The 24,595-nt window shown below is 40.3% G+C and overlaps 1 protein-coding gene across 1 annotated transcript in view; it reads right to left on the minus strand.

Annotated features, from left to right (window-relative positions):
- Nucleotides 1-24,595, minus strand: part of arhgap24 (Rho GTPase activating protein 24) — an 80,874-nt gene that overhangs the window by 35,472 nt on the left and 20,807 nt on the right. The window contains exon 3 of the mRNA XM_030064912.1: nucleotides 14,650-14,737. Within this exon, the coding sequence (XP_029920772.1) occupies nucleotides 14,650-14,737 (88 nt within the window). The remainder of the gene's footprint in view (nucleotides 1-14,649; nucleotides 14,738-24,595) is intronic.

Genomic DNA, 24,595 nt, shown 5'->3' on the forward strand with positions numbered 1-24,595 from the left:
TTCCATGTCCAGTCGCCGTGCACAAAATTCTCATGTTGTTATTGCAGCTGTCTTTCTCCATTTAGTGGTAGATCAATCATGGCTTTATGAAAAATGGGCCCTATCAACCATTCTGCAAGGTGGGACGATACCCAGCCCACATTGCTGAAAGACAGCTTCACATTATATGGGGAGAAAGTAAAGGTAACACTGTATAATAATGTTCCTTAACAAATGACTCAAAGATTGATGTTTCTTCACTTATAAATGTTTGCCAACTACAAATATGTAAATGCAAAAATGTAAATTTACAAATAAATAAAACATACAATTGATTATTGATTTATGAATAGGTGGTAAGTAGTAAGTGCTTGTAAATATTAAAGAAATTTTATTTAAATATTTGTACATATATTAGTTACATGTAAGCAACTTCTCTAACCCTATTCCTTTACCTAACCCTGGTTTATCTGTAAATAGTTACCTATATCTATAACCATATTCATTACTATTTCATAAATTTAAGACTAATAATCCAGTATATATTTCTTAATATCTTATGGATCATTAGTTATGGAATATGTTACTCAAAGGGCTGCAACCACTGGCTATGTTATTGCTTTACAACACTGACAGAAACATTAAAGTGGTATTATAACTGAAAATGTAATATTTTTCCATTCATGTACTACTACTACTACTTCTACTACTCCTTCTAATGATAATAATAACAACAAAAATGTGACATAATAAAATAAAAAAGGGTAATAATCCCGTTATAAAACATTTTAATGCACTGTAACTGTACTGTATTAGTGCATATACAGTATACTGTATATTATAGATGTGTATATTGGTCCTTTGAAGTGAACATGTAATACATGTGTTTCAGGGTAGAGACTTGTGACAGCTTGTTGCGATATAAATGCAACCTGCCCTGACTTCATTGTGATTCTGCTCCCAATTCAAAGGCAATATCCCAACATTATACATCAGAAATTTACATTTGCAGCGCCAACACCATCACTCTAATTGAGGAACTTCTAGAAAAGGGCATTCAGTCGCCTCTTTTTATTGGTTTATCAAAGGCTTTGACACCGTCGACCTTTACACACTGTTAAAGAGGCTGGAAAAACAGCTGGGATTGCAAGGAGCTTGATAATTATTTATCAGATCACAAGCTGTAGTGGTGGCTCAGCTTGACTTAAGCTTATCTACCTCACTGTTGACTAATTGCTGATTGGAGGGGCGTTCTTGCTTTACTTTTCTTGATTAAGACTGTAAATTTTAAGGCCTGGGCTACTGAGCAACTTTGGGAAACTTAAGGGCTGTGTGGCTTTGCTGGGAGCCGTCAGTCAGCTGCGGGCTGATTTCTACTGGCTCAGCGGATAGTGGAGCCAGGAGAGAGGTGATAAGATGTTTTGTGTTTTCAGACTCCCTTCCTCAGCACTGAGCTCCAAATGAACGGCTATTCACTATAATCAGTAGTGGAGCGAGTGGATGACAAAGAGAAATCACTTCTCCTGTGGGATCTCAGCGCTGGGATGATGAGTCTTCCTGATCCCTACGAACATAAAACATCGGAAAAGTTGAATTCCAAAATGGTAGCCTAACTCCAGACCCATGAATCATTTTCAAGTGATTCATGTGGGGGCGTTTCCCAATTCAACTACGATTTCTCAGTTGAAAAACAATCCGGGTTGATCAGCGTCGTCGCAGGGCGGGACAAACACTGCTGATGCAATCAAGCTGTGCCAGAGCCACAGAGATCACATCACATTAGCTAACACTGGCTAATGTGGGGAAATGCATGTTAAAGTAAAGATGCTGCTAATCATGTTGTCTTAAATAAATTCAAACAAAAACACTCAAAGCAGAGCAGCGTTGTGAGCTGAAGCCATTTCTGTGCTTTAATTAAATTAATTTATTAGCGAGCCACACAGACAGCGCCCTGGTGAATTAGAATTAGCCCAGCTCCGTTCAAGGGCGTTACTTTCCATGGTTAGCCACGAAACTAGAACAGAGAAACTGGAGTAGAACTTCACTGGAATAGAGCTTCATGAATCATAAGCTCTTATTCAGACTGAATAACGGAGAGAAACGAGGCTCCTCAATATATATATTTTTTAATATTTAGGATCAAGTTGTTAACTGTCAATTAAGTAACCACGATCCTCTGAACTATTATTGTTTGTTTCAATTTAATGCAGTCAATCATTTTGTAAGAGTGTTGCTTTTTGGTTTTTGGACATCACATTTTAGAATGAAGACCTTCAGTTACTGGAATGCAGTGTGGGATTTTATTAATGCAAACTGTATTACTCATATTGCTACTGGGAGATATCATAACCTTATTCTATATTCAGTTTTTGGTATGACATAGGCGAGTGAAGGAAAGTCTTTTGACTTTTACACTGAAAGTGATGCACAGTGAATAACAATCCATTGATACACATAGGTAGGGAATCAATTTCTCTTGAAAATGTAGACAGTCCTGAGTGTTAAAACCAGCGTTCAGATGTTTTTGAGCCACTGTCTTTCTTGGATTTTTTTTTTCCACCTGATGCTGCCAACACGGTGATATCCACTATATGTGCTTCCCTGAGGTGGCCCTCCCCCCCTCAGTGGTGCTGAAAATAAATAAATTCAGAGATCAAGAGAACAGCAACAAGGGATGTGAATCTGAGAGGCCCCATACGAGAAACGTCAACAGCAGGCTGTCAGACCACAAGTCTCCCGGGACACCAAACGCCCCTGTGAGAGCGACACAAGGTTATTGACTTCACATACAGTGGGAAGGCTTGGATGTGCATGAGCATATCTACATGTTAACACATGCACACACACACACACTCATGCACACACATACAAATATGCACACAGACACTGAGGGAGACAGAGGGAACAGAGAAACACCACAGTAAAAGTTCAGTCTATGACCTTTTTTGAAATGTCACATTACAGAAGAAGAAAATTCTGCAGTGAAATAGGAAACTGACAAAATCCCGAGGATATTTGAACGCAGAGACCAGAGGGAGGCATACAGACGAAGGCAGTCGATATGACGAATACTCCAGGCTCTTTATGAAACATTATTCTGTCACTCACGCTTTTCCATGTTTCATTTTGCCGCAGCAAAATCCATGAAATCAATTGCCCCCACCTTCCTAATGCACGCCTTGATATTGTTATTCCTTGATGTCGTTCATCATGGATTTATGACGCAGCGGAGCGTGGGCTGCGCAGTGGTTGTGGTGGTGGTCCACATTTTTTTCCTTCCAGAAGCCAGTTAATTTATTACAGTTGGGTGTGGCTTTTTTGCAGCGTTCAATAGCTGGGACCACGGTGAAATACAAGCACAGTTCAAGCTGCGAGTCACTGATGCATGGGGCGGGATGGGGCCTTTTGTGGGATTAAAACAGCCCAGGGCTTTTTAGACACATCATTAATAGTGCAGTGGAGTTATAGGGTAAGGAATGTTAAAATGTAAAAAAAATCAGAGGTAAAAAAAAAAAAAAAAGGGATTACGCTGGCTCAACTCGCCTCCTGAAATGATCACAGCTGCAGCGCAATTAATGCTGCACCTGTTGTTCTTGCACCAATTCACAGTTTTGTGGATTTTTGGATGATAGTGTAGTGATATTTGTAAATGTGTTTGCATCCTCCTTTCTCCCTTTGCATTGCACAGGCACTCACAGCTAACACAATAGCCCATTTACATTTCTTGTTTAACCCTAAAGCCTAACATAAATTTATGGAACAAAACAAAACACTTGCATGCAACCATGAGACTGAAATGTCAGCACTACAGATTAATATGCATTTTCAGCAGCTCGACTGACTGACTAACATCCGTGGGGTAACACATAATCTGAATCACTGAATAATTGGAATAATTGTTTGGGTTATTAAAGGCCCCCCCTGCTGGCTGTGGCTTCTTTTAATTTATCCATCCATCATTCAGTCATCAAATTTAGCCTATACCTCCTGACAGGTAGCTTTGCCAACTTAAAATTAACTTCTGACCACCACATCCTAATGAGCAGTATTTTGCTCAGGGGTCTTAAAATTGTAGATCTGTCTTCACCCTCTCATAGCAATCTGTAACATTAGACTGGCGTTCCATCACTACTGTGTAATAAGAAGTTTTATTGGGCAGAGTTTGAGTAAGGATGGTGCATTGTTCTGATGGTGCACATTCCCCAGACTCTGACCTTAACATGACAGCTTTCATTTGTTTTCTCATTACACAGATGATAACAAAGTGTCCCCCTCTGGTCTAATTCACTCTCTGTCTCTGAGCTTGTGTGCCTATAATTCTGTGATAAACACCTTCAGCCATTCAGTCCTCATTTGCATTTGAAACATAGCACACACATTGATGCAGCATTTTGACTGTCACAGGGCCATCATGGGTCATTAAAACCAGATTCATACAAGCAGAGCAAATTAGGCTGCCTCTACACACCTACACACCTACACACACACACACACACACACACACACACACACACACACACACACACACACACACACTCAGTTGTTTCAATTTGTTTTTGTTGGTGCTTATATTTCAGGGACATACTAATGTGATGATTGCAAAAAGGATTACATAATAAATCTCTGAATAAACCAAAGGTGTAAAGCAATTCTAAATTAAGTTTCCAACATTTTTGTTTCTCTTTTACCTATAGAGCATTTACATTAGTATCATTTGCCTTATTTATCTTGATTATATATACTGTGAAACTATTTATACCCACTAAATTACAAATAGTTTATGAATAAAAGTATTTATAATAAAGCTGCAGTTTTAATATTGGTGTTTGAAAACAATTTAAAAATAATTTAATCATGGTGTGTTCCTGATTCTTAAAAAGTTCCTGAATTGTTTTAGAAGGAAACTAAGATATTCACATATGACATACATGTAACAATCAGAGCAAATGCTGAGACTTAACATTCTGACAGTAAACAGCTTCATAACAAACTGTGTAAGATATTTTGCTGTACAGTAGGCATTCATGCACACATATTGGTCACAATCATGCATGCACCAATGCTAGCTCATTAAATACTTTAGCCATTTTAGTTTGCTTCGTTAGCCACCAAAACTGCTTGGTTAAGGTTAGGACAGAGTCATGGTGAACGCTATGAGACGTTTGTTAACGTTTGCTGAAAATGAGCATGGCTCTCGCTCGAGACAGGACTCAAATACCGCTCTGCAGAAGCAACATCCTGCTGATTGTATCATCCACCACCCCACCTATGACCTTGTGTGTTTTTGCTCACTTTATACTACATCACGAAACTTGAAAACATGACATTTCAATGTATCCTTGGTTTGCAGACATGTAAAACACTGACATTTTCTCCGGATGAGTGGGCTGACAGTCTGTGTCTTTTTCCTCACTGTTTCTATGAATGAATACAGTTGATTTCACTTTGTAGGTGATATCTGAAATATCAGGTGTGGAAGAAATTTCTCAAGTAAAACATTACTCTTAATCAGTTTAAGAATCAGATTATGAACTCACTCTCATTTTGATGACAGAGCAATAAACCAATAAAAGGATTTATCTATTCTTCCAAACTGCATGGAGAAGTTTAGCTCACTTGATAACATGATGGGAAAATGCCAGAGGACCTGAGATAGACTTTAGGAGCCTGTTTGAGAGGATTTCAAGATTTTTCCCGGTGTTGTAATGATTTTCACAACCACATGATGGCACCATCACCTTTCTATCAAACAGGATCTTGGGCTTCTCCACCCTGAAGAGCCAACCATCTACCTATCTTAACAATTTTCTCCAAGTTACTCACAAAAACATTATAACTAAACACTTTAACACATAAAATGTGGCAAGTCCAATTGTGAGACAAATAATCTTATGATTATGAGAAAGAGGAAATGCTATATTGCATACTCAGGCTTTGCTCTGGAGACGGGCATTTATGCCTGAGGCCATCCACCTGCTCATTGCAATATGATCCCAAGGTCCTCCTATGAATTATGCGATGGATGCCTCTGGGGGTGACCATGGAAACATTCCCATAATTCAGCAGTAGTGGCTTGCCAGTAAATAGCTGCCCTAGCTAGGCTACTGATAGAGAGAGACAGAGAGAGAGAAAGAGAGACAGACAGAGACAGAGGGAGAATGGCCCCATGAAAAACATAAATATAGAGGAAAGTCTCTTGAAAACATATATCAGAGAAACAAAATTCATTTACAAATTATGCAGTGTGCACATGTGTTGACCTAGGTCACTTTGGGGACATTACATAGACTTACATTCATTTTCTGGAGACTTACCCCAACCCTAAACCTTACCCTAAAGACCACATGCAAAAATAAGCATTTTCCAAATGGGGACATGGCTTTTATCCCTAATTGGACAATCCCTCACCAATTAACTGGTTTTTAATTTTAACACACACTCACACACCACACACACACACACACACACACACACACACACACACCCATTCACAGTGGATGAGATGTTTTCACAAACAGTGTGTGTTCAAGACCCAGCCTGGGGCAGTGCAGCACAACTTAGTGCTGAAGTTCAACAAGCCAGAGCACAGTAGTGTTTATTAGACCACGGGGATGGTGGAGCATACGGTTTCTCCATCACAACCACAGCGGGGACTACTTCCTCAGTAGATTCTATTTTTACCAGATTCAGCTGATTAATCACACATGTGGACTGATCTGTAGCTGCAGGTGTTTATTCAGCTACCACAGATATTTATATTCAGTCCTAATCAGATGCATTGTAAAAAATGAATTCTTTAACTGGGACAGATAATAATAAGATAACACTGATGTAGCTTTTCATGCAGCATCTGAGTGCTTTTAATTTACACGGCATTAGCTAAGAGAGCAGTTTGACAACTGTGTAAAGTGTCACCTCAGTCCTCTGCTAAATTTGAATCACACATGAAAGCAATGGCTTGTAATTCTCCCAGACCCATACCACCTGCCTGTGCAAAGCTGAACTAATCTGTGTCGTAATAAAGTTGCCTGGCGCTCTGTTCTATTCTGATGCCTGAAGCTCTGCTACTCTATTCCATAACACAGGCTCACAGCACAGTGATGAAGACTACAGCGCAGTGATTCTGTCACTGCACTGAAGTCTGAAAACCAAGATCGGCGGTGTTCAGAGCTCTGTCGTGACAGGTAGCTGTGTTCAGATCATACCTGACATTCTTGCGAGGATTGAAAACCATCAGATAAATCGGCACACTAATCCTGAGTTGGTGGAATATTAAGATATGTCCTCTGGATATTTGGACAGAGAGAGATCCACGATTTCATTCTGTCAGGGACCCCTTGTGTACGAGAGCATATGATTGACTGGGCTGCTGTGGTCTAAAAATCAATAGTCCACAATGATCCATTTTTCCTGTTTCCTTCTGGAAATGGCAGCGGTACGTTGCAGGTGTGGTCAATATCAGCTCCACAAGAGGCTGAAATGCCATTGCACTTTCAGTTTCAATTGGATCCCTCAGTGTAAAAAAAAAAAAAAAAAAAAAAAAAAAAAGAATCGGCAGGCACAGATCATTTTAAAAACAAATAATAAATACTGGAAGGAGAAATATACATATTATCTGTATTTGAGCTTTGTTTTTTCTGTCCTCCCTTTCAGCTCAGCCTCTCCATACCTGCACATGTTGCAACATGTGTTGGTGCTGTGCGTCACCACAGCAGCACTGGAGAGGAACATCACAGGTGCTTATCGTCTGGGCAAAGACGAGACAAAAAGCCCCACTCTGACTATACCAATGCCCATATGTTAGACTGTTAAACTCAAGTATCATATGTGGTTCTAATTTAAAGGAATACTCCAGTGTTTTGGGCAAAATACCTTTTTTCCGACCTACCCAGACTGACACAAAATGTTTGATACCATTTTCACCTCTGTACGTCCAGTGGTTCAGTTCCAATGGGTAGCATTAGCCTAGCTCTGTCAAACGTTGGAGTATTTCTGGCACCGGCTATGTGGCAAATTTGCCTCAAAAGTCCCTGCTCCCATTCTCCATTTTTTTTGTCTGTTCCTCTGTCACCGAGTCTCTCTGCATCTTCATCACACATCCCTTAGACACGGTGGAGCGTGGTGAGAGACACAGACAGAGGCACAGATTTGTGTCAAGGGAGTGAGCGAGGAAATTTTGTGAGACTGTGAAATTCATGGTGTGTGAGAAAGAAAATAGAACAGAATAGAGAGAAAGGAGAGAAAGAAAAGCAAAAGCTAGTGAGAAAAAAAGAAGGTGCAAGACTGTCCAGGTCAGTCCTATCAGGCTCGAACACGGCTGGACCAGTGTCTCAGTACTGTAGGGATGTAGTGAAGCTTTAGGGAAGAACTGCACAGTCCTCTGATACGCAGTCTCCCTCCCAGTTGTCCTGATGTTCCCTATCCAAGTTCATGTCCATATTCCTGATCCTTATACTGATAGTCAACAAATACCCAGCCCCTGTTCAGCCCGCACCATCACCCTTACAAGACAAAGGACAACTCTGTGCTGCTCTGACTTACATCCCCTCTCCCTTTTAGTCCTCAGGCCCCCCACCTCCCATCTCTCTCTGCCCAAACAGACCCAGATGGTCCTGGCTCTAGCTGGTGTCTGTGTGTTGTGTTCAAACTGCACGGCCACATTTAGACCAGTGGAATCTATGTGTTGTGTTTTCCTTTCATTCGCTCTCCCCGCTTCTCTTAGACCTCTTTATTTGCTGCCTCACAAGCCGCCTCCTTGTTTTCCGTTAATACGAAGGACCGGCAGATGCTGCAGACTGTAGAAACCAGTTTAGTTTCAGCGGTACACGGAGGAATTTTCAAGTCTCTTGTACCCTGATGTGTTTTAGTAACCCACAAGGCCCTGTTGTGAACATGCTGACAGTCACATTTTCATCCACATGTTTTGGTCTGCATGAGTTCATTTATGGCATCCCCTCTTGTTTGGGACATGGCCACAACATGCCTGGTCTTTGACAGTTTGAGAAGAAACCTCCCTTTTATCTTCTCGTTGTAAAGATGCCTTATAGACGTCAGCAGACCTCACCACTGAAAATTGTGGCTATGGCAATGTATGTGCGTGTATATGTAAGTGTGCAAATGAGTACCTGTACAAAACTGTACATGTGTTCAAGAATCTTCTAGTTTTCCCCCTGGGGAACAAGAACATCTTTTGCATGAGTTTACTGATTTCATCTTACAGTTGGGAGATAGAGCGGTAACTCACACCTGACTGGTGTGGTTATCACCGACAGGCTGGTCAGTACCACATCAATGAATTCATCATGTCTGGGCACACACAGGTACACAGACCCAACCACACACACATATGCATGGGTTTGCATGTGCATTTTGATATTTTGGTTAAACCTTAGGCCTATCTGCAAAGTACAAAGCACATAAAAAAAAAAAAAAATCCCCATTGAACATAATGGATGTAAACGGGAGCCACGGCACAGTGTAAGTACAAAGTGTACAAAGGCAATATTCACACTAACTTTTCATTTTGCACTGATGTCTTGTTTTTTGCATTATTATTCCGCCAGTAAAATAGGAATAAAAAAAGGTCCTGTGCTCTATAACTACATTGTGTGAGGTTGAGCTCTGTATTTTATTTTTTTTTTTATCACAAAGGTACAAATGATTTAACGCTGCTGCTTTTTTCCAAAACAATACACAAACATCCCACAAGTACTGCGCTCTCTCAAGAGCCCACTAACACTATGAAAACAAAGCTGTGAAAATTTTGCACATAATAAAAAGCTTTCTACGCCGACAGTCAATGATGACCTTGCTTTCAAAAACACAGACAGAATAACGAATGATTTTTGGCAGTTGAGAGGAAAAATTTAACTAACAAAATAGTATGCAAAGACTTGTTCCAGCTGAGTGTCAGCTGGCAACTACAACAACATATTACCTCATACATGCTAATCCATCAGAGATAAAATGAAAACAGAAAGAAATCCTGGCATGCTGTACTATAGTGGCCAAAATGCCGTGGATATCTTTGATCTTTAACCTTTGCAGATGGAAACACAACCACCGATTGCATCAAACCTACCAATCAGATAAAGATAATGATGTGGCCATGACAATACAAAATATGACATAAAAATGTGAGGTGGAATCTGGCAGCCGGGGAGAAAACCTGGTTACTGTGGAAATCGTGTTATCCCTGCCACTTGTACCTGGTGGCTCTGCTGTAGCAGGCAGAGAAAACAGCATCACTGGGATTTCAAACATGTATCCTCTGTATCCTCTATATGAATTTTCACTCCAGCTGCTGTGGTGCAGTCCCACAGGATTCACATGTCAGAGAAGATGAAAATCTGTCAGCGCATTATATAAAGAAGAAAGTGCATGTGATCGCCCTGTGGTTCCTTATTCAGTGGAATATTATTCTGTTATACCGAACACTCTCTGTTGACATCGTTTTTGGTTCTCACGTCTTCCAATATAACATGCTGTTTCACAATGTCTACGCCCTGTCTGGAGAAGGAGGAACTGAAATTCAATGGTCACGTCAGCTCAGCCTTCCCTAATGGAGGAATGACTCAGTGAGACGCATGTTATTTATTTATTTATTTACTTATTTTTTGGCAAATCTTAGGCAGCGTAGCTTAAAATATGAACTACAGAGTTAGTCTAAAAATAGTTACACTTTATTCTTATTTTTCACATTCAGAAGTGAAACAGAGGGTAGAGAGAAATACACACACACCATTGTATCAATGTGTTTATGCACCTCTGCACTTTTTTAATGTTGCATTTGAACTTTTTAACTTTTTACCAAGTGGGTTTTCTTTTCCATCTAAGTTATTGAATTTAATTTTTTCCCTGTGTGAACTTGGTTTTATGGAATCAATGTATTGTAATTTGTTAAAATAGTCTGTTTATACACAGTATGAAGCACTCAGTACATGCAGTTTCTGTATTCTGAGCTGCATTTCTTGCATAAAAGGTTCCATATTATTTTATTATTATTTTAGTGGCGAATGGAAAACTACACAGTTTTTGTTTGCATTTTTCAGCTAAGCTGCTTCTTAGACCGTTGCTGAGGTGGTGGGCTGGTCATAGTTCAGGGTAGGGATAATGAATAATGAATATTTGTGAGTACATGCAACTGTATGTTTTGTTTATGTTGAGCGTATGTGTGCGTGTTTCAAAATCCCAGTAAGAAGATAAATGTTTCTACCTGTTTCATCTCCAAGCCTGAAAGAATAATATCAACAAAACTGAAATACAGCAACATGCCATTTGAATGATGTAACACTCTACCCCAGGTGTTCATTTCTGCACACCACAACCAACCCAGTTTCATTTCCCTAACAGATGAATCTCAGCCCTGTATCTTTTCCCTAGCAACAGTTCACTGAGTTGTGTGAACATGGCACTGGAGGAAAGAAACTCATTGTCACCCCAGCTATTTTTATGCAGAGGTATTTGCAAGTGTAATTCGGTGTTTTTCGCGTGGAAAAAAACAAAAAAGAATAAATAGTTTTACCTCTGAAACTTCCCTTTTTAGCCCTCTCGTCTGATATTGAAACAACGGTGTGCACAGTAGCTTTATCGAGCCAGACGCTGCAGTGCATATGACACATGATTGATACCTCGGACAGCTTTCAGATCCACATGGCTCATGTCGTGTCTCCCAAACTCTCACATGGCAGTCATGCCAATCTGTCTGTTACCAGCCACGTGTCCTGTCAAAGTGTCATTGAATCACATCTCAGGTGGCACAGTCTGATTTTAGTCACATCCTGTTTTTCTCATGCATTTATATTTTTGTTTACCTTCAGTAATAAGTACCATAATTTAAAAATGATATGAAGTAACATGGAAATGAATGCTAATGCATGAGAAACAAACACTGGTAGAGTAAAGTATGTGCATGGATAAGATAATGTGAAAATAGAAGAGCTTTGTCCTCAGTAATATGAATGAATATGAAGAGCATCAAAACCAGGCAGAATCAGCTAAACATTCCTCATACATGCCATGAAATCGGTGATGCTGATCAGATTTCAAAATCTGTGTAAAGGTCACAAGCTGGTAAACCTGACCCTTCGATTTCTTCAGACCTTTTGATAGACTGTACACAGCTTTCTGGGGCACAAAAGACTGCAGAACAATGTTTTGTCAGAGTGGAACAAAAACAGAAAGTAAGAGAGATTCAAATGCCAATCACATTCAGCCCTGACCTATCCTTGCAGAAAGATAGGCTGCATGTTTTACTTTAAACTTTGTCCTCTTCATTAAGATTCATGTGGCAAAACTCTAAATTATGCATAGCAGGCTTCACATTTCTCTCGAAGCCTTGGTTTGACCAGGCCACGCTGACCACAGGAGATCTTTACAAGGGAAGCAGATTAAAGCACTACGCACGGCCTTCCTTATAGAATCAGGCATCTACAGCCGAGGCACCTGCTACATCAGACCTTTGGTTCACCTACAACACCGCCTCCTCAGGCTGAGACAGACAGTTTTTACAGACAGTCTGGGAAGTGGATCAAAACACCACCTTTACAGATAAGGAAGCTTATCCAGCTGGGATAAGGAAGAAAAGAGGGTCTAAAAAGGGCAAACACAAATCAAAAATGAGAGCTTGGATGTAATTAAATGTAAAAGTAAGATGTTTATTTTGCTCAAATAGTGCATGAAATTGGCACTTACAGAGGCAAGGGACACAAAAAAAAAGTCTCTTCCATGCTCAGGCACCATCCATGGCATTGTGGATGCTGATCCAAATGTGCCTAGACTGCATATAGCCAAATTTTTATGTTTGTCAGATTTATAGTGCAGAGTTTTAGAGAGCTGATACTGGATGTTTGGCTGGAAATACAAGAAAACATTCAACGGATAATTAAATAGTACATTCCCTTCTCCCTGACCTGCTTCATTTTGGGTGACCCTTCTATCTTTGATTTGCTGCCCCCCTGATGCACAGTCAGTACTTTACTGCCCTTATACTACACCATAAGCTACATCAGCTCCCTGTGTCAACCTATAGTACTGCAAGCGTGGTGAGACAGCAGCTTTAGGGGTGCCCCGGTGCCTCAACAGGTAGAGCGCGTCCTATGAAACCAGAGTCCTTTGCTGCATGTCTTCCCCTCTCTCTCCCTCGCTTTCCCTGTCTCTCTCTCTATTGTCACTACCAGATAAAACAGAAATGCCAAAAAAATAACGTTAAAGGAAAACAAGAAACAGCAGTTTTAGAGAATTTGTCTGACGGGCTGTTTGGTGTCTTTTGAAATGGGAGAAATGGGACACAATGGAGGCCATGATCTACAGAATAAAAGTCCTCCCATGCAATAGTGAGACATTGACCAGGCCGGGATCATTGTCTTCTTAATTCATTGTTTAAATATGATCAAAATTGCGTGTATACAGATGCAGTTATATGGGGTGTTCTAAATCCTTATCTCAGTAGTATGGCTACTAAGCGGCTGTATTTGGTGTGTGTGTGTTTCTGCCACTCATTTCAGCAAGAGGGGGCCGACATTCACAAGATGAGAAAATGTTTTGATGCTCAGTTTTAGGTGGAAATGCATACATCTGGTGTTTTGCAGTGGGATTCAGATGGATCGATTGGTGCTGGTCATGCATTCCACCACCACATCTGACTTTAACAGCTGTGTCTCTTTTTTCCCAGTGTGTGTGTGAATGTGTGTGTGTGCGTGTCAATTCCAGAGGCTCTTATTTGCTGCATTGCCCTGCTTGAGAAGATACCCCAATTTTCCTTTGTGCTGTCTAGCTACTCAGCCCTCTTTCCATTACAGGCTTGGTGCAAGGGGGAGTGTGTTTGGGTTAGGGCGGCCTGAGCCACCACAGCATCCGCACTCTCAAAGGAAAGTCAAAAGGTGTGTCATCAAAACAACCAATATAAAACTTAATCAGTAACAGTGAGCGCCTCTTCACGTGAGCGGGGACAAAGAGTTCATCCCAGTGGAAAAAGTGAGGGGGCTGGAAGAGACAAAGCATGCTAACTTCAGTGTAATTCAAACTTCACAACATCTGGCTGGCCCTTCTACTCTCCCTTTAATAGAGGGGAAACAGAGGGAAGCTCCTTTGTTTCCCCTCCATTTTTAGTGCTTTTCTTTTCTTTTCTTTTCTTTCTTTTTTTTTTTTTTTTTTTTTTTTGCTGCATGCTTTTTTTTGGTATCCGTCATCACATTCATGTAGGTGAAGCCCACAGAATCATCCGAATCACATTGAGTGATTCATTACATGCACACAATCACAGCAAACTGCAGCCAGGCCAAATAATTATCACTGCAGATGACAGAGACTGCAACATGTTTAAAAGCTTGAGGGCTGTTCTGTAAAATGTGTGGTTCTCATTAAGTTCAAGACCTCAGTGAAATTCTGTTGCTCCTTAATTTGTTCAAAGCCAGTTTCATTTTTACCATGGCAGTATGAGAATGTGAAAAAAAATTGTATTAAAATAGACTCATTTTTTCTTTCACTGCAGAAAAAGTTCTTTATCCACTGCTTGTGGAGTATTTGTCTCTTTGTGAGTCAACACAAATGATAATTGTGTTTTTTTTTTGTTTTGTTACTGTCAGCATCCAGTCAACACTGCTGTTCACTGTTGTTGTTGGCATCCTCCATGTGGACAAATGCGATTTGTTTCTTTGCTTTTTTTCCTACCTGGAACGACCTCGAAAAGAAATTTGCCACCTTCATCCCCGCTGGTTGGATGCTCTGTAACTCTGTTTCCAGGTAAGAAAATGGCTCCCTGTGAAGAGGCAGAAAAGGCTTGTCAGAGACATCACTGACACTCCACATACAGTATGAATTAAACATTCAGCACATCCCACATTTTCAAATCAAAGGGGGACAAAATACTCACATTTCCTGTGCTATAAAATTTGGGATGTGCTACCTTTTTCACATTTTTTGAGTATGCTCGTAAGATTTTGGTTTTAGCACTCCACTGAGAATCTCATTGTTGAGGTATGGACTTGTTGCTGACTCCCTGCGCTCTTAATTTCATATGGAGAGAAAACCTGTGCCCCATCGATGCAGCAGTAGATAGGTAGATTTTGCCATCCCATGCATGGTACAGATTACTTTGTGCCGACTTGACAACTTATCAAAGTCTTCCGGTTTGAGAGCAGGACTCCTGAACTCAGCAATACTCCATCCCCATGTGATTATTATGAGAGAAATACGCCTATATCATTGAGGTGTTTGTTGGAGGATTCTGCACGGTCATGTGTATCGGCAACTCTGCCAGCCGAGGAGGTGCTATATAGGTCCCCCGGGTGGTCCTGGGTGACAGAGCTGAGCTGTTATTAAACGTGGCAGCATTATGAAGGAACACCGTCTCTCTGCCTCCATGGACCCACTTGGCCCCATCCACAACAATAGATCAGTGATGTGACACCAAAGGCCAGCTCCCCCCTGCTTTAAATAGGATGAGCATCAGCATTTTTCTTCAGGGTCCATCCCACAACGCTCTTGCTGCCTATTAATAGGGCGATGGGGGAAATACAGTATCTGGTGCAGTGCATCTCCCTGAGCTGATCCATGTAGCATCACACTCACACTCCTGGGCCAGAGATTACATTGGCAATGATATTACAAGATGTGTAAAGATTAACCTCTGAAATGGCAGGGTACAGATGAGCAAGGGAGACTATCTTGCACCCAGAGTGCACCCATCATGTGTGTATGTGTGTGTTTGGAGAGTGCCATCATTATAAACACTGAGCACACAGAAAGTGCATGTATATTGGAAATTGTCCACACTGCAGTCAGCAATTTGGTATCATTCCTCGGTCACCCTGTGCACCGGGTATTTGTTAAGACGTGGTAATGAAAGGACAATAAACTATCAAGCACCTTCAGTTGTTACTTGGGGAGTAAATGTTTAACAAAACCAGAGTTGAATGGCTAAAAATCTCATGGTGTAATTCATCACTTCAAGTAAAAACGCTTAAGTTTTCACAAAAGCCTGAGTTAAACAGCAATATTTCTGGGGAAGCTGGCAATATATTCCAAGAAAAACCTTCTCTCTGATTCATCATTTCAACCTTGTAGATGCTGAGGTTTTATATCTACATTAGCTCATGTTTAATTGTGCCATTTCTAAGGATTAAGGCAATCCTTTTGAGGCAAGATTTCTAAACAATACACTTTTCTTATATAGCAACTGCTGATGGCTTTGCTGTCTTGCAGTTAATGTTTCTATGATTATATTGTAATTATATTGATATTGAACCTCAAAGGAATGCAAGTCTCTGAGGGAAAATAAATTACCTCCTCATGTCAGCAACCGAGGTAGAGCAACAACATCAAAAAGTCTCTGGCACAGCTTATGGTGGCCTTGCAATTACAAAAAATGAAGTTACAATAAACAGATAAGCTACATGATGAAAGAAAAGATCTGATGGTGCTGTTTAATGAATATTTAATGAAACATGAGGAAAAATACTGCTATGATTGTACTTTTTTCACAGTGTGCATGAGCAGGTGTGTAGAAGATCAGAGCAAAACTGCTTACTAATTGAAGATTATCCAATTTAAGAAAGATAATCACAGGATCCTTTTTGACAGTGTATCTAATCTAGAATCACTACCCTCAGTAAAGCTTTTTTTTTTTTTTTTTTTTTTTTAACAGCAAATGAATTCCTTGAGTTTTTTTTTTTTTTTTTTTTTTTTTTTTTATGCCAAAAATTGACTTAGTCCATGGTGATACTCAGAATAGCTTATCAAATCAGTTCACCCACACATTCTCTATCACTGCTCTGGAAATTAATCCGGATCTGCACCCTCTAACTCAATTTGATACTGCCTCATTACACATGCTCTCCAAACTGGTGCACCCTGCTGAACCAAGCGCTTGCCTGCTTGACCCCCTCCCTGCTAAACTTCACATATCCTCTTTCCAATCCTCAGCCAAACAATGCTCAATCTTCTAAATTTGTCATTTCTCACTTCTTTTAAACTGCTTAAAACTCTCTGTTGTACTTCTCAAGATTTACTTTCCCTTTTCCACCCTGGTATTTTGAGTTTTCTTTGTCCTCCTTGATGCTGAAAAATTCAGGCTTTTATAAACTGAAAAACACCATCCTGTGACAAGCACTATGTAGCGACTCTCACAGTTGAGGAATTGCTTGGTAATGTATATTTTTCATGATAAAGACTTTGTTTAGATTTCACTTTACAAAAAATGAAACTTTGGGTGACTGTAAATGGAAGGGTTGCTAGAAATTTTGCCCAAACCCCACATAACCAGCTAGTCAAACTCAAGGCCCAATTATATCTGGCCCGCAAGGTGACTTGTGATTTTCCTTTAATATCTCCAGTGGAAAACAACATGCCTGTCTCTTCCTCCTCCTGATGTGCTCATCAGCAGCCCAGCAGATCTCTTGGATCAAGACCCTTATTAGCTGGCTAAATAAGTCTATTTCATATAGATATATATGAAATATCTATCTATTTCTATTTCTATTTCTATATCTATATCTATATACAGTACAGGCTAAAAGTTTGGACACACCTTCTCATTCAATGCGTTTTCTTTATTTTCATGACTATTTACATTGTAGATTCTGAAGGAATCAACACTATGAATGAACACATGTGGAGTTATGTACTTAACAAAAAAAAGGTGAAATAACTGAAAACATGTTTTATATTCTAGTTTCTTCAAAATAGCCACCCTTTGCTCTGATTACTGCTTTGCACACTCTTGGCATTCTCTCCATGAGCTTCAAGAGGTAGTCACCTGAAATGGTTTTCACTTCACAGGTGTGCCTTATCAGGGTTAATTAGTGGAATTTCTTGCTTTATCAATGGGGTTGGGACCATCAGTTGTGTTGTGCAGAAGTCAGGTTACTACACACCGACAGCCCTATTGGACAACTGTTAAAATTCATATTATGGCAAGAACCAATCAGCTAACTAAAGAAAAACGAACTCTGTGTGGCATTTATCTGGTCTCTGATCTGAGCTGCTGTTAACTTGCGATTTCTGAGGCTGGTGACTCGGATGAACTTGTCCTCAGAAGCAGTGGTGACTCTTGGTCTTCCAAGACTTGCGACTCCACTTGGGGACACATTTAAAGTTTTTGCAATTTTCCGGACTGACTGACCTTCATTTCTTAAAGTAATGATGGCCACTCGTTTTTCTTTAGTTAGCTGATTGGTTCTTGCCATAATATGAATTGAATTAACCCTGATAAGGCACACCTGTGAAGTGAAAACCATTTCAGGTGACTACCTCTTGAAGCTCATCGAGAGAATGCCAAGAGTGTGCAAAGCAGTAATCAGAGCAAAGGGTGGCTATTTTGAAGAAACTAGAATATAAAACATGTTTTCAGTTATTTCACCTTTTTTTGTTAAGTACATAACTCCACATGTGTTCATTCATAGTTTTGATGCCTTCAGTGAGAATCTACAATTTAAATAGTCATGAAAATAAAGAAAACGCATTGAATGAGAAGGTGTGTCCAAACTTTTGGCCTGTACTGTATATATAGTGAGAGAGAGAGAGAGAGAGAGAGAGAGAGAGAGAGAGAGCATGGTTGAGCATGACAATATTAGGTTTATGTCTAGTTGGGTTTGTGTGCCAGTACTGTGCTTGTATGAGTAAAAACAAAATATCAGTTATCAGTTATTAGCACTCAGTCTTTCCAGAAAAGACTGATGCAGTGGGCTCTTTTCATGTCTTTTTCCACTCTGTTCAGTTTGGTGTTAGATACCCTGGTTTTGTTTTATTTGGGGAGGAATGTAAAGTTCTTTTAAAGTTCAAACTGTATGATCAAAAGAATGACCACTTTGGGTCAAAAGCGCTCAGTACATATAGGTTGTGTTTGACCCTCAAATGGGTTGTGATTTTTTCAATACGGCCCCTTCAGTGATTGAGTTTGTCACGCCTGAACTAGACTGACCCTTTTGCACTGACACAGCTCCTACATAAGACTTAGCCAGTGGCTTTTCACTTCATTAACAGCTTGAATCCCGGTGCCACTGCGCCGCATCTGCCAGTCATTACAGTGACCTCGATAATGTTAATAGTTAATGCTAATGTAGACAAGATGTGCCTCGGTGACAGCATCAGTGTTAAGGACCCACAAACATTAACAGGATCTGAGGGGCTCGGCTCCCTTCCTGCTGAGAGAGCTCTTTAATGATCCATGACTGTGACAACCAGGAAGTGGAAACCCTACCTGAGGCCCCACGTTTAGGGCTTTAAGAGGGGTTATAAAGATGGTACAGACGTGCTCCAAAACGGAGGAGGACGGGAGGGAAAGACTCCTTTGATGTGGTCATCGGTAAGAGGATCTGCTTAGCTTCGAAATCTCAACGGCATAAATAACTATTTTTCAGTTTACATCAGCCATTCACATGCATGCTATGTTCTTGAGAGGAAACCGCACGTGGTATGCATGTGAACGTTCACATACATTTCCTTCCTTTGTTTTTTTGTCACTGACTGGGTCCGTGTGTGTGTGTGTGTGACCTCATGTATGTCGGCTTACGTCTGCTACTTTTGTATATGCCGTTGAAAACAGAGCCACTGTACTTCTTCCATACTGTAAAACCACAACAGCAGGGATGTTCCTCTTCTCAAACTCTTAGCCGCAGCCACACTTTCCATAATGACATCCTCCGTGGTGGCCTGTTGTTTGCAGCAGACAAACCCAGACACAGAGCAATATTTACCCAGCCCAATGTAGGCTGGCCTGGCCCAGCCCAATGGGGTGAACAAAGTTATCCTGGGGTGTTTACAATATTTTTATACCGTTGTTAACTTGGGTGATGTCATTTTTGGATAGAGTGTAAATGACACAAACCTAATTATCTTTTGTTTCCAGTGAAAACGGTGCACTCGTACCCAAAAGGCACACAGACAACAGTCTTGAGAAAAGCCACTGAAGGAGTCCTTTAAAGAGCAGCTGCCCGGCTTTGTAATCAGGGGGCCGGATCTCAGGCTGCGGCTGAGGGTTTTCAAGAGGGTCAGATCTCAGTGTGACGGTGCACCTCGCTGCCCCCTGCAGCCTTGGTTGTTTAATTGTGCTCATTAGACCTCAGGCACGGGAAGGTAACGGGAAAACGCGGCAGGACTTGCTTGTGAGAGGGAAAAAAAAATGCGCTATCTACGGCATAAATTGTCTGCATGTTGTTTTAGTGGCTGAGTTTACCACAGTGTCATGGCGTGTCCCTTTGCCATGAAAGATAGACGGGTTTAAGAATAGAAAGGCATCATTATGGCACTGGCATTTCCTCCCGAGATGGCTCCTCTAGCATGAAAAAATACATTTTCTCAAGGGGAATGAAAAAAAAAAAAAAAAAAACGTAAAGCCTGAAGCTCAAGTCAGCAGATAGCCTGTGTTTGTTAATCTTGAATGAATAAATGAGTGAGTGAACAATGAAGTACAGAGCTGTGTCGTGTGTTGGAGTAATTGATTTCATATTAAAGTGAAGGGCCTCTGCTCATACTGGGGTCAGTTAGCCAGAAGTCACTGATGTAACAAAGCCCATTGAAGTGATCAATAGCCTTGACTGGATGAAGAGCAGTCCTTTCATGTAGTAATTACTGTTGGTTCGGTGGCCTCTCTGTGACTCAGCCACAGGAAGGAAAACTCAGCAGGAGACCTGAACATGTGAAGTAAATGTTTTCCCTCTGTGGACCGCATTAATATTATATTTATGAGCGCGTATGTGTGCATGTGGGTGTGCAGCCCTATAAGTGTGTTTGTCTTTCTCCTGTTTCTTTGTCTGTCTGTCTGTGCCAGCATGAGGTGTTACCTTTAAGACCTGTCTGTTAACCTGGCAAGGACGTCGTAAACATTGTTCTGGCTTGATGCCTCCAGCAGAAGTGTCGTCATGGATCCTAAAGTTGTCACTTTGCTTTTCACAAGACTTCTAATATCAGTAAAAAAATAGAACTGGAACTTCTTGAGAAAAATGGACCTGATGATTTGAGAAGCACTGCCAATTTCCAGGAATAATACAAACTGATGTTTCTTAAATCATGAAAGGAATGCAATAGTAGAGTTATTGCAACTTTAGTGCAATGTGAGCTTGAATAGTGCGCAAAGGATCATGCAAGAATGCCATTCAATTTCATCAGTGCAACAGAAAAATCCAATTTTCCAGCAATCTTTTAAAAAGTAACGAGACATGAATTGGAGGAGACAAGGTCATCTTGGCATTTGGAAATAAATAAGAATGTAAGAATGTTAATAACAATTTCCATTACTAATATTTTACCTAATTAATTTTTAAGTGTAAGATTAAGGACCCTGTTGTAATTTCACATTCACAATGATGATTCATTATGTCAGAAATAATAACTGAATATCTAAATAAATCAAGTGGACATGCAATTCATAATTGATTATTTTTCTTAAAAAGTAATAAATGTAACAATAAACAAAATGCAATCCATGACTACAAGTCCTCTGCCAGCCGGTCCCTGTGCTGTCGTCCTGCTCTACCATCACTCCCTCTGCTTCACACTGTTTAATGTCTCCTCTGAAAAGTCATGGTGGCATCAACCTGGAAGACTGCAAGAATGGCAGAACTGAGATGCACTGAGAGTAGACATGGTCCTCAGGGCTCTTATCACAATTATTTATGTGTGTATTTATTTATTTATATTTTACCAAAATAGCAAATCTCGCCTTGGGCCTCCTCCTTTAAACACACCTCCCATTTCAGTGTGCCACTCCAGCTACTTTAGCGCCAAGCCTGATTCATATGCACAATTATACCACATGAACAGGTGATGTGTGTTTCCACGTCACCAAAATGTTACAGCCTTTGCGCACTCACAGAAGTCGGTACTTAAATCAAGGCGCACATCACTACCTTGATAATGCTCCCTTAAAATAACAGTGAAAACTGCAGCACTGACTTCAGACATGGGTTTTGTTGGTCAGTTGCACAATCACCTTAACCTGCCCCAGGATAGCAATGTGCCAACATGCGCCTGACCACACCTCATTTTAAGACCCACACACCAATGGGTGCTCAGATGTGCATTTGCTATTTAGACAATGTGGGAACAAAATTGCGACGGTTGGAAATCAGCAAAGATGCTTGTGTTGCGCTTGGTGTTTCTTTGCACTTGGTGTAAGATAGGGCCCTGAATGTTATATTTTTTCAGGCCTTAGGCCAAATATAACTTTATCTCTCCCAAACTCCAATGCTTCTACTCTTTGGTAGCTGTATGGATAAGTTTGTTGTCCAAGTTCACTGTGTAAATCCAACAACTTAGACTTCTGCTGTGTATTATCAAGATACACTGCGTATCTCATTAGTGTTGTTTCTCCTCTGCAGTGCACAACAGTTTGTGCAACAGCTTTGATGAGGAGTGTCATCACTATGTGGCAAACATGCTAATAGACCATCTGATCAAACTGTAATTTTTTTTTTTCATAACCTTCTCAAAGGTGAGTGCCCCCATGCCATTTTGGACTCATTAGATTTGACATTTTATAGGAGTTATATATAAGAGGATCACATACAAAGCATTGTGACATTGTAAAGGTTTTACACGGTGTACATGGTGTACACATACTGATGGTCATACTGCACACTGATGGCTTTTAATTTCAAGGTTGCCCTCACTCTGGACTTTGGGCTTCACCTGTGCAGTCACACCAACATGATGAGAGGTGTTTATGGAAAACATCGAGTCTTTTGACAATTAATGAGAACAGAATTATGGACAGCAAAATGGGAGCCCAAGTGTAGATGTAGATTATTACATCTAGATTATTGAAATACATCATTGAAATGCACTATATACTAAACCTGATGTCCTAGCCAATTATGCGCATGCACTTAGGCATAAATATGAGTTTGGCATGTTATTTGTAAAATTAGCTTGTGGCTCTCAGCGAGTTCTGCTGGAAATCAAGGGTATATTGTAGCTTTCAAAACTAGAACATGACTCCACAAGCCTTTGTTGCGCCTTGCATAATGTAACATAAGGAAAAGGCATCGCAAGTTCATAACATGGAGAAGGCTTATTCCTACTCATCTGCTCTTGCTGTGTAGTTAGACATGGTGCCATGGTTGCAAATATTTAGGAAAAGAAAAAAATTAAAACTATGATTCGGTAAATAATACTAAGACAACTGCCCAGATGCCTTAATGATTACAAATTAAAAATCAGTCCACAGAGATTTTAAATGGTTCACAGACCATAAAGGTAAATGAAGCAAACTTAACTGTCACATCATTGTTTCACTAATCCAGGGAGAGAGGGATAAATGGGCAAAATGTCATAGACAACAATCCTAGGGAAAAAGACTGCTAACTGGATACCAGAAGATGTAGCCTACAAATTAGACATTTAATTCTGCTATACCAAAGATATCAAAAATAATGACTAATGTTAATTTATACAGACTATTTGTTTAAATTTATTAGGCTACTACTTTTACTGCCATTCACACAACATTTTGTGTAGTTTAATTACACTGATGATGCAGAAGTTGGGTAAATCCAACATGTACAACATTAGAGGTGCAACACAGTGCGAGTTCGCCACTACAAACACAAAACAATAACGCAGCTGGAGCAGACTCTTCCATTTGGAATGAGTGTTTTCTTCTGGTGGAAGGATACAGGTTTGCTTTGTGTGTTAGAGTGTGTCAGAGATTTACAGGTAGGCTGATTCTTGCTGGTCAAGGATGCTGGTTGCACTCAATTTACTTTTTTCTTTTCATGTCCACCTGAGCTGCATTTCATTTTCTCCTTTCCTTTCATCCATTCTGTTACCAGCCATCACAAACTACCTTGATAATGTCCTTGAATAAGAAAGATACATTACTGAGGCTATTTGGTTCAGATAGGTAAACATACAGTATCTGATAGACTGACACACAGGCACAGAGCACTGTCATGTAGAGGCTCAGTCAGACTAAATGAAGAAAATATGAATATTGTGTGAACACTCATGAATACATCAACTGTGTGACCTGCATATTGCACCATCATTCAGAGCCACCAATACCCAACAGTACTGTCACTACCACACACTCAGGTCAGTACAACACTTGCAGCACTGCTGTATACTAATGGCCAGCCAAAGTGGCAGATGATGTACGACTCCTGTTCTAGCCCACTTCCCCTGAAAACATGATCTGGCCAATCACTGAGCTGATAATGTATCTGAAACAGAGATATCTTACAAATCTGTCATGTTCCTGTATAGCTGTGTTGGATAATTTAGGTTCAGCGTGTGGGCTAGTGATAAAAAAAGAGGGGCTTTTTCAGCTCTCTACAAAGTAACAATACTCATTTTGATTAGTAGTTCTAATCATCAGTGGCCAGTTCTTTTGTAGCACACTGGTGTAAGATAATATTCAGTGCCATCCCTAGACATTCGAGGGTCCTAGACAAAACATTGATTTGGGTTCTCATGCATTTTGCCAGGAATAAATCAATGTAGGTCTAAAGATGAGACTGTTTCAATGTGTCTTTGCTTTAAAATGTACAAAAGATTATTTTAAAAAAAATTCAAATTTGGTTGTGGTGGCCCCATATTGAGTAAGGGTCAGGACTGATAATATTGGTGTAATAAGTGTGTTCTGTGCATTAGCGGCTGTCGTTACCCCAGAAAACGTCTT

The sequence above is a fragment of the Myripristis murdjan genome, chromosome 12 (genome assembly GCF_902150065.1).
Source record: "Myripristis murdjan chromosome 12, fMyrMur1.1, whole genome shotgun sequence".
NCBI lineage: Eukaryota > Metazoa > Chordata > Actinopteri > Holocentriformes > Holocentridae > Myripristis > Myripristis murdjan.